We start from the raw sequence: 12,264 nt of genomic DNA on the forward strand, positions 1-12,264 counted from the left end.
CCTGTTAGGGAACTGAAATCAGACTGAAAACACAAACGCTCATTCGAGGCTCTGTCTCACCAGTTGCATTTACAAGGCCCTTGTTATAACCAGTGGTGGCGGATGATTTTTTTCTGGGGGAAGGGTCACACAAGGTTCTGAACAGAAACGTCACATACGGACCAACCCACACTACCGAGAACCGCGAATGCCGAGAACCGCGAAAGCCGAGAACCGCTCTAGTTTGCCATTGTTTTAGCCCCATTGGCCTTTCTTTCTTGTGGCAATGATGGAAATACTGTGCGCTCAGTGTCATACTAGGCTCAGCCTTCGGCTTTTCCTAGTATGACACTTAGCGCATGGTATTTCCCATACCATAACTCTGTTTCACCCAATAACTAAATAGTATTCGGTATGGGATATTAACACATGAATGGGATATAAAAGGAATATTAATAAGGTCAAAGTTTACTTCAGGGCAAAAGCACCCATGACGAGATTAGATAAGATGGAATTTGTCATGATTAAAACGCTTTTTGTCGGCTGGCAATGTGATGCTAATTGTATTGACTTAATCATCTAACATACATAGAGTTAACCTAGTTACAGATAAAATTAACCTCATTTTGAGTAAAAAATAGTTGTGGTTTCTATCTTGCCATGTAAGTATGTCATGTGATTAAGCAATAGGAAATGTGAATTGAATATTTACTATTATTTTTACTGAAAACATCCATTGAAATTACATCATTTGTCACTGAGATATAAATATTTAAACCCTTTGGCTTTAGTGTTGTGTTTACAATGGAAAACAAAACTTGACTGTTTGTTTTTGGCCTTGTCATGAAATCAGTTTCCTTGAATTACATCATAATTAAATATTCACATCCTGAAGATATTTCTGTAATCAATTAATTTGTAGTACTGACTTGAAGTTACATATTTTATGTGTACTTTGTGTGCATGTGTGTTTGTATAAAAGCAAAGACCTGAGTACAAGTGAGGATGCACACCTGAAAGTAGCAGAGCAACAGAGGACATACTGCAACCGAGGATATCCATGGTTCCCTCTATCTATCAGCGTATTGCAAATAATGTAAAAATGCATGTAAGACCATATCTCGTTTGTCGCTGAAAGGTCAGGTGCCGGTTGGATAGTAAAAAGTCTGATGGGTCCACAGTTAGGAGCTTAGCTTCAAGTGTGCAAGGTCCACGGTTAGATAGGAAAAAGTTGTAGGTCCTCATTTGAAAGTTTACTTTACAAGTAGGGTTTGTGCGTGTTGTGTTGTGTTGTGGGGTGGGGTGTGTGGGTATGATGTGTATGGTGGCATTGGTGTTTGTGTGGTGGGTGAGTGTGGGTATCATTTTCACCACTAACAGGTCAAACTGAAAAACAGGGTTTTGAATAGTGGTATTATGTTTACCTTATAGAAGGAGTTAACTGGGTTAGTAGAATATTGCCAAATGTACACTGTAAATGCTGCCTCTTGTAGGTGAGTTGGTAAAATCAAGAAAAGTAACATTTGTAACACATTTTCTCTTTGCAGGAATTCATTCAACAGTTACTACTCAAGATTCAAAATTACCAGAAGTTGAAAACACCTTAGCAGAAAGAGATAGAGACTCTTAAACCTGCAGGAACTTGTTGTATATAGACTTTACCTTCAAATGGACTTCTTTGAGTGAAGATGCTAGCCCGGTCGCATCCGATCCCCTAAACAGGTCGGACTTGTATGTGGCAATAGTCAGTGCTGTAATACTTATTTACTGACTGTAATACATTGTTCAACCAACAGGATGTATTGGTTGATTGATACAGTTTGAAGACAAGGATGATAATCATCTTGAAGATGGTCCTGATTTCAATATGGAAGGATGTGTTGCAGAAAATTGCAAATTCATTGTGTTCTGACACAAATAATGTGCAAAGACATATTTAAAAAAATAATATGTGTGCTTTGATGTTATGATCTGCACATGATCATGTATGTAAGGCCTGTGACAAAGTAAAGCAGAATGTTTATGGATCAACAAGCTGAGCAAATTCCGTTTCCAAATTTATATTTTTTAGCCAATGACAGAAGAAGTACATTTTGCATTTGTAGTTGGTTACAAAGCATTTCAAAAGCATGTACTTGTTCTGGGTTCCATTTCACTAAACTTTATGAAGCTTTGTAAGTCTCGAAATCATTTGTAACTTACAACGAGTTGAGTTGTAAGTTCCATTTCGCTAAACTTACTTACGAACGTACCCGTCGTAGGTAATAGAGATTTACTACAGGGACCCTTCGTAAAGTTATGTCTTGTATTGGATATTCGTAACTTTATGAACGGTTACTTGAGTTACGAAGGATTAAACGTTTAGTGAAATGGACCCCTGGTCATATAAAGCTATATGTCATACTAACGATTGCAGTGATTTAGAGATAAATCGCTGGATTATCAGATGCTGATGGTAGTGATTGTTCAATCATATGGTTCAGCAATTGACCAAACTTGCAAGTGACTTGCTTTCAGAAATGTCTTGACGCCAACTGCTTGTTATGGTGATACCCAGTATGTCAGCAACTGCTAGACTGGTTAAACCTGTTCATGATACAAAGACCATAATACAGGTGCAAAAAGCATCAGCAAAAACGCTAGTATGGCTATAAGACCAACAACATTGCTGCTTGAATACTCTTGTGCGATATTTGTTAAAATTGTCATCCACAAACATTCTGCAAGAAAACTAAGCCTTAAATGCTGCAAACACAGTGCCAAATAAATCTTGTGCAAGGTAAAAGCCAAAGTTTTAGGCTGGAGTTGGTTTTACACAATATGATGTAATTATATGTAGACAAATATTTGTTGAACTAAATTATATCTATATTTATGATACCAAAATTTGAAATCATTTCCAAAATGTTTGAAAGAATTCTTTATAAACAAAAACTTGATCATTGCAATCATGATTTGCAGTTTGCATTCACTGATCCAAGCATGTTGCTCTTTGAAAATGCCACCCAGTGTATATTATTATATTCTGGCTATCTACACAGTGCTCGTAGATGTTGGTATGGCCATGTTCATCTTATATCTTCATGTCCATATCAAGTATGCAAACCTGTCCTTAGATTTCTTCTTTTTCCTAAGGTTGTCTGTCTCAAAACTTTTGCACTAGCTGATTTGTGTTCTGTGATATGGAAATATGGCACAAAATGGACACAGATGTTGGTACTTTAATAAGTTGATCAAGACCCCTTTTCTGTATTATTACATTCATACACTACATTGGCATAATAAGATGCAAGAATTAAGACAGTGTATGCAAATCCTTGTGAATAAAGTCTCTGGTTATGAATACTGCATAAAATTATATGCCGCTTTAAAATTGGCCCCCAAACTACATAGATGCAAACACATTGATACACATGTCCCCCAGAAACAATTGCACTGTGTAGATAGCCAAACCAATTTGTAGTATTAAATACTGTACTATCAGCAGCTTATATGCTGAGAATTACAGTATAATTATTGTTTGTACAATACAACTGGTACTTTAATGTATTGTCTCTGTGTTACTCTGTGTATAAAAATTGACATGACACGATCATGATCTGCATGATAGTAAGTAAGCCTGAATGAAAAGTCATGTGATATGTACCGTCCAATTATCCAATTTGTATAAAAAAACAAAAACAAAATGAATAATTGTTATAAATTTTAACAAATAATAATTTAACTTTTTTTAAATATCTGATGGCAGCATGTATCAACTTCTGTTACAATTACTTTTGGTAATTGTGTGGCCTTGCATATGAATTTGTGGCCCTTGAAACATGTAATAATTCTGTATCCAAATTTCACTTCATATTTCAGGCTGAACATGATATAAAATATGTTGTCCTATGCAAATTACCTCGTGCACTTATCCAGGGTATTCAGAAAACGCCTTGAAACCATGCAGGTTTATTGTATGGAACAATGTGACAGCTGTGAAATAGGGTGTGTACCTTACAATTTCTCCTGGAATGGTGCATGATGGGATGTCAATGACTTCATTATACTTTGTCCATTCTGAAGTATGAATTGAAATTGAGGCAATAGTGTTATGCTAAATCTTGTAGTGTCCTGCTACTGCTAATGAGTGGCATACTGCTTGGTGAAGGCCACTAGAAGGGACTTGCCATTCTCTGCAAGCAGCACTCACCAAGTGGCATGCCATTCAGCAGCAGTTGCATGACTCTGTAAAACAGTTTTGCTGCCTTTTGCACATTGGTTAAAAAATTGTATCTTGTGCCACATGTCTCAAGTGACAAACACTAATTCCAAGTTGACTTGAAGTCAATTTGCTGCTTTGGGCAAAACGGTGGAGTGATTATATTAGCTTGGTGTAGGTCACTGCTGGCATTGCTGGACTGATTGTGTAGCGAAGTGAAAATCATCATCAGTGCAACAAGCATCATGATATAAAAACCAGCATTAGAACTTCCATTTTGGCTGCAAATGACATGCAAGGTCAAAGTTGAAGGCATGTGGCACTCTGTGAATTACAGTAGGCATTACATGAATAGAATAACATCCATGATACTTCATACCTCACCAGTTATACATGTAGGTCCAGACAATCATTCATACCATAATCAATGCCTACTACATGGACAACACACAGTCTGGCATGTCTAGACCTACATTCGCTAATTATTCACATGCGGTGAGAACCTGAGCATGCAACATGATGTCATAGACCACTGAGTTTTGAATGATACAACATGGAGTTATTCATGCTGTCATCAATTATTTAATGTTTGACACTCAATGGTATTGTGCTATTCCAGTTGAAATCCATACACCCCCTATGGAAGACACAACCTTAATCTTTCACACAGGGAGTGTAGATTTCAGATGGAGTTATCCATTCAGGTAACCCCATTTGAAATTCACACTCTTGTGTGTGAACGATTAAGGTTATTATTTCGTCCATAGGAGATGCATGGATTTTAATGGAAATAGCACATAACCAATGGTTTTTCATGTTTGAACATGAAACAAATACTTTGCTTCCTATAATTTGTATTAAAAATCATTTTATTGTGTGAAGGATCAATCAATATGTATGCAGGGTGATTGTAAGGGGGGAGTGGAACTTTTGCATGAAAAAAATAGGGAACCCAAAATCATTAAAAAAGGAGGGAACACAGGATTTGAAGTACAGACATTTTATGGGAAACAGGAGGAACATTATTGTTTTAGATGAATGTGGGGGAGGAATGTGACATATTTTGTACAAAAAATAATTCCCCTTCCCCTACCTGCATAAATATTGACAAGTCCTTTCATGATCTGTTTTGCATATTTTCCTGTGAACAAATCTAACCACATCATTTTGATATGGGTTGATGTAGTCCATTCAACTATTTTATGACACAGCTATTTCTGGTTTTTACATTTTTATCATAATTTCTTCTAAAATTTTTAATCACAATTATTGGTTTTTCTTCCTTGGTTTTCGCTAAAAGAATTGCTCATTTACAATGTAGAATGTTACATTGGAGAACTTTCAATTTTCAGATCTCTTTTTAATTAGAACATTTTGTCTATTTTTACTTATTGAAAATTTGGGATCTTCTGTTATTTAAAGATGATACAGGATCTGTTTGTATCTTGTTTTTAATGGCTTTCTACAAACAATATTCTAGCATGGTTAACTTGATTATTTCTGTGGCTCTAATTTGATTTTGCTCACCTATAGGGACTTACTGGCCGCATGGCGCTAGACCTTTGTCAACTGGATGAGGTACTCTAGCTCCCAAGTAAATACACAGTATCTACTTGGTTTATACTGCCTTTTACTCTGCGAACAAACTATACTTTGGTTTGCTTCAAGTTTAATAGTGACGTCAATGCTTTTTCATGGTTGCACCACAAGCATGCCGACAAACCACCCTTGCAAGTGTGCCTATAAAAAATCTGTATATGATCTGTGTGATAACCCTTATGCGTGCGATGACCAGCGAAATATGCATGTTCGTCAGTACCGAACTTGAGGTAACCAAAGAATACTTACAAAGTATGTGCCTCCAAATCAAAAGGCCATATCTGCTATGTTATTTAGTCATACCAGTAGATGCAGCATATTGCTTTGAGGGTAGGCTGATTATATAACACCTGTCTCGATGCCAGATAATAAGACAGTATCTACAATGTAATTTAGTTACAGATACTGCATGTTTACTTGGGGCAGCACTATGCTTTGATTGGAGATCACCAAGGGTCAATAACATGCAGTTACTTATTTTAACTTTTTAAATATAGGAAATTGTAAGACCAGGGACTGACTTCTAATTAAAAGAGTTTTATTGTGAACTTTAAGGCATAATTTATTTTCAGTGCTTTTCTGTGATCAGCATCAAAATAGACAAGAGTTGGTGATGTTAATTACAAGGGCAGGGAGTGGGGGAGGCAAGGTGTTTCCCCTATAATTTTGAAAGGATGAAAAAAAACAAACCATTTTGACACAATAGCTCAGTTTTACTCTAACAATTAGCTTTTTATAGCTTCAGGGGTCCTTCCAATGATGCTCGTACATGTAGTTGTGACTATTTTTATTTTGTCCAGACTAGACTATTCAACTAACCCACCTTTAGAAAACCCCATAAAATTGTGCATCCTTTCCTGTTTATTTGAGACCGATATGATAGGCCTAGTAATTATATAGAGGTTTGAAAAATTGCTTTTTGGACAATATGCGCCAAGTTGATTGCACTCTCCCCACAGAATACAATGTTCAATTTTATTTGGAAGTGATCAGTTTTATTGGTCACTGATTAATCACTACGAAATTATTAATTTTAAATGGTATAAGTGATCAATCACTCATTAAGTTATATTAACAATTCAACCTGTAAATTCAGCTCTGTGAAACATTGGGCCGGTCAACCTGTAGCTACAGCTCCAAAAGAATTGATTCTGAAAGCAGTAAATATTGTAATTTGCTGACAGATACTGCTAGGGTGGACAAGGGATGTGAGAGTAGAGCTCATGATACATGTATGTGATGTGATCCAACCAGGTCAAAGGTGACAATGGGCTATTCCAGTTGAAATCCGTACACCCCCTTATCAGACAGATATCCTCAATCTCCCACATAGGGAACATACATTTAAAATGGAATCATCCATTCCGGTATTATAATAACTCCATTTGAAATTCGCACTCCATGTGTGGATGACTAAGGTCATGCCTTCAGTAGGGGGTGCATGCATTTCAACTGGAATACCCCAATCGAGGGTTGGGAACCAGAAAGCTGTAACTCATAAAGGAAGCCTTTGCGAGTTAAAGGCTTTCTGGTTTTCAACCCTCGAAATTGAGATACATGTAAAAATAGGGAGTAAAGACATCAGAAAAATGGCATAAAAGCTTAGAATAACTTCCCATAAAGTACAAGGGATTTAAATTTTAATGATTCAAGTACACATATTGGGCAAGTTGATGATGATGATTTTCATTATTATTTCCATTTGCCTGGTTCGATCAGATCATGTCACATGTCAATTCTGAATGTATTTAGGTATTGCAGAAAAGCTGTTCAGATTTCCTGCAGGAACTCATTAGGGCCATGAAGAATAGTTAAGGAAGTTGTTGAGGCTTTGATCAAGGGTAATTAAAAATTCACTGCAGAGATATGTAATAGAAAAAGTATGTTGTGCTGCAAACATCTGAGAACTTACGTGACATAGGATTGTTCGTAAAACTGGTTTGGCCCAGCTCAATTTTAACACCACATGGAATTGACTGTCTTACTTTGCATCAGTACAAACAGGCTATTCTGGTTGAAATTCATACCCCCCCCCCCCATGGAAGACATGACTTAAGTCTCCCACACAGGGGGTGTAGATTACAAATTGAATCGCCCATTCAGGTAACCCCATTTAAAATTCACATGCCCTGTATGTGTTCCATAGGGGTGTCTGTATATCAACTGAAATAGCCTTGACATAAGCCTTTGAAATTTGTTGTATACTTTTGGAGCCTGACATGTGGATTACACATTGTTGTTATCAGCCACTTCTTGGCCATTCAGGCCAAATGCCCCCCTGCCCTTCCATGTTTCAAGATGGATTTTCGCCACTGTGCGTGTTGAATCATATCTTGATATCTGGTGACTGAATTTCACAAAAAGACAAATATTGTCTATTATGTATTTGCCAATTTTAACATAAGCCTGTTGACAAACAGGTAACAATGAAAGTTGCCAATTTATTATATCACGTTTGATCCATTCATATCATATAGGTCCAGAGATATGCCTATCAATATCTTCCTGTCAATGTGAATTCAAGTCAATCTATAATTGATGAGGTCAATATTTGTGTCAACAAAAGGTAAGATTTACAACCAAAACAACCCTGGAGATGAATTTTTTGAATAAAAACAGATTTCTTTTGTCAAAAACTAACAAAAAAAGTTATAAGTAAGATATTTTTAACTTTGATGTATAAAGCAGTATTTATACAGTTGTTAAAACATATGGTCAAATGTCACAATGAAAACTTGTATACTTGTAAAAATGGCATTTAACAGGATCATTTTCATGGAATATGTGCAGTGTTGGGTAGAATTGGTCACGGTATAAATACCACAAAAGATGTGGATGGGAACATAAGGCCAAAAAAGAAGGTTTGTCTCTCCAACCTGCATGCATATTAAAGTATGTACTAGCCATCATAGCACATATCCCTATCTGCTGGGCCTCTTTTACAGCCTTTTTTAATTTAAAAAAGAATAAAAGTGGCTGTGTAGCAACAAAAAAACAAGAACAAGTGGAGTAAAAACCCACACACACAAAAAAAACCCCACTTGACAGTTTGCTTGTTTTTCTAAAAAGATAAAAAAGCATAGCAAATAACTTATTTGCAAATGTTTTTTTTCCTTATCAAAATGGGCAATTGTTTTATCCAGAAGCTCATAAATGTTTTCTTTCCACAGAAGCTCTTGTTTTAGGTAGTATGTGATTGAAGAAAGCTCAAACCCAAAAATACCAGAAAAGTTTCCTCATTATTATTTGATGTTAACAAAATAATTTTGATCCTCAAAGATGACATATTTGGTAATTATTTACATTATTTTGGGAACAAATTGGCAAAAACAAAACAAATTCTAAATTATTTGTCATTTAAATGCAAGAAGCTTGTAAGTGCAGAGCAATAACAAAACACATACAACCTTCTTATATTCAGCTGTGGTAATGATATAGACAGACAGACCTCCCTATAAATTGCACACCTCACTGGTTTCACCTAATGACGTAAATGGCAATCATAATATCTGTAAGTTTGCTAGACAGTCTCAAAGTAGGTCAAAAAAATATTAAACTTTACATTAATAGCTGAAAATGATCAGTTTCTATGGTATTATGACCGTCAATGTTGGAGTCGGATTTTAATAAATAATATTGATCACGCATTGTATGCATGTGACATGTGATGGATCAAGCAAAATGCATTTCCTGTGGAGTCTCATTTTCTTGAGTTGAATAAGGATATAACAGTTCCATTAAGATTTTACATGCAAAGACAAAAAAAGATTTTACATTAAAATGTAATTAAAGAATTTTGAATAATCCATTATAGCTGATGACTTTAGTTAGCCTTTTTGTAAATACAGGCTTACCACTTGAAATAGATTGTAAAGGTGGCCATTTTTATATGTTCAACTTGTTACACTTCAATTTAGAATTGACAAAATGTCTTGTACATGTACTTTATATGACTCTATGTTGAGGCGCTACATTTGGTTAGTATTTGGGGGTCTCCTATCATAGAGGTTATGTAGAGAGACACACATTTTGAGCATTTGCCATATGATATAGAAGTTGAAAATTTGCAACACAAACATTGCATTCCATTATTGGATGGGTTGCAATATTAACAAGTGCCAATATTCTTAATTAAATTATGTCAAATTTAATTATGTGAGCTAGCTGTCATATTAAACTGGAACACAGGTTATGACGGAATTCATGTCAACAGTATTGATTTATTTGAATCTAAATTAAATTAGTGTTTATAAGATAATTTAGACAAAAACAAATTTATGTGTACAACTTTGTTTTATTGTATCAGTGATATTGAACCCAGTATTTTAATGTAGATATATTTTGTCCTTACTCTCAAAATGTCAAATGATGAAAGTTGTTGCCTTACAGTGGTCTGGGAAAGGTTACAGATAAATACAATTGTGCCGAGAGAGCAGTCCAATTGAAAATCACCATAATTAACTTTCTGCTCTATTTTTACATCTACTCCTATATCCCACCAGGCTCCTGACAAGGCTATTTTGCGTGAATGGCAGTATTTGATTCATAATCAATTCTTAATAAAGTTAACATGTTTCGTATCTGTTCTATTAAGACAATGGACACTGCATTCATGGCTGGGTGTTCACCCTATTACATAATGACCTAATGTTTATTGTTTGAATTTATGGAGCAATGGTCATGGCAAAGATAAGTTTATTTTTGTTCACTTAACCATAATCATGCATAGATAGTCATATATTAAGTGACCAGTTTTAACACATCACAAGTGACCGTTCAAAGTATCACTCACTATCAGCCAAAACAGTCTCAATCCCGACACCACAGTTCCGTAACCTCTTTATAACAAGTATAGCTCCAAATGTGACCTCAAATTGTGGAACAAGAATTTTTGTACCCAACACATTTATGGGTCATTCTGTGAATGTACAATTATATGGGGGTTAAACAACTTTGGCCTGATAGATGAGCATGTTGGAGGTCCTATATAGTCTCCATTTACTGGCAAGTGTTCATCCTATTAATATTTAATTTGACAGTCCCCTGTTAATTAGTTATCTGAAGAAAGCTTGAAATTATGTAATAAATGATTCACCAGACTAGTGATATCTTACTTGTCTATTGTGCATTTTATTGTCGTTCATTAACCCTTTAAAAATTTAATTGCCTGCATATTTGAAAGTGTATGTATATTATTATTATTATTATTTTTGCCATTTGACTTTGAGGTACTGAGGCTATTAAAGTAAGTATTTACCTTTGAAACAAATCCTACTTTTGCAGATTAATTCACTAAATATACTTTGGTTAACCTCAAGTTTGGTCGTGACGTGGTAACTTTTTTTGCAGTTTTGCCACAAGCATGGCAATAAACACATGCGTGTAGTATGCTTTTGCTTTTATGAAACTTCATGTGCAAAAATTAAAATTTTCACATGATGGTCGGCTTTTCCTCCCGGCTACATCGAGCGCGTCAGCGCGACGCAACCTCTCTGGATAGTATACTAATATTGCTGACGCAACCTCTCTGGATAGTATACTAATAGCAACAGAGACCGAAAGTAGTGCTATGTTTATCTTGCCCAATTAACTCAATTAAATCACAGAAAAACAATCTGGGCATCAAATTCTATAGACTCCAATAATTCTTCAGCAATCTCCTTCAAAAGGCCTCACTTACATAATTAACTATATGACTTTAACTACATAATTAACTGACATAATTAACTACATGACTTAACTAAAAGCACCCAAAATTGTGGTACATGTAAATTGTAAAAGTGGTTTCAAGCAATATGTGCCCCATCATCAAAAACATGAAAAAAAAGATGTGCTTATCGAACATGCAGGGATTCATCAGTAGCGTATAGCATGTTGCAGAGATGTTCAGTGATCATATGAAAAACATTTTGATACTAAGTATTAAAAAAAAAAAGTTAATTGAAACTATTTGATAAGTGTATGCGTGGTTTAAAGAAACAAGCCATGATCATGATGATACAACTATTTAGAGTGGCCCCAACACAGGTCATTATGAAATTATTTGAAAATTGTATTATGTAAGGCATTAAGGGGTCGGTCACTCACCTTTGCACATTATTTTTTGAGAGCACACCATCAGGCATCAAATTGCATTCTGAATATGAAGAATGTCCTGATGATATCAAATAATTTTGATTTTTTGAAATTTGAGAAATAATACAAATTTTATGGCAAATGATTATTTTTGACATTTAACAGTCCTCGAAATAAAATTTATAAATCTAATGATATTTACTTAAAGTATATGTATCTGGGTGGAAAAGCTGATGGTCATTTGAAAATTTTGTACATTTTTTTTCCCAAAAAGACCTAACAAATTTAGGCAAAAAATGTCTATCTTCGATACGAAAGTCACAATTTTCAACTGATCGTCGTCTTTTCCTCCCAGCTACATACTTTAAAGGGGCATTTCGTGATCCATAGCCTCATCCCCCCACTTTTCC

The 12,264-nt window shown here is 35.3% G+C and overlaps 1 protein-coding gene across 1 annotated transcript in view; it reads left to right on the top strand.

Moving 5' to 3' along the window:
- The window catches only part of LOC140152645 (protein phosphatase 1 regulatory subunit 14C-like), a 50,768-nt gene extending 39,881 nt beyond the window's left edge, over positions 1-10,887 (top strand). The window contains exon 3 of the mRNA XM_072175074.1: positions 1,527-10,887. Within this exon, the coding sequence (XP_072031175.1) occupies positions 1,527-1,586 (60 nt within the window). The 3' untranslated portion in view covers positions 1,587-10,887. The remainder of the gene's footprint in view (positions 1-1,526) is intronic.
- Positions 10,888-12,264: the final 1,377 nt, after the last annotated feature.

The sequence above is a fragment of the Amphiura filiformis genome, chromosome 5 (genome assembly GCF_039555335.1).
Source record: "Amphiura filiformis chromosome 5, Afil_fr2py, whole genome shotgun sequence".
NCBI lineage: Eukaryota > Metazoa > Echinodermata > Ophiuroidea > Amphilepidida > Amphiuridae > Amphiura > Amphiura filiformis.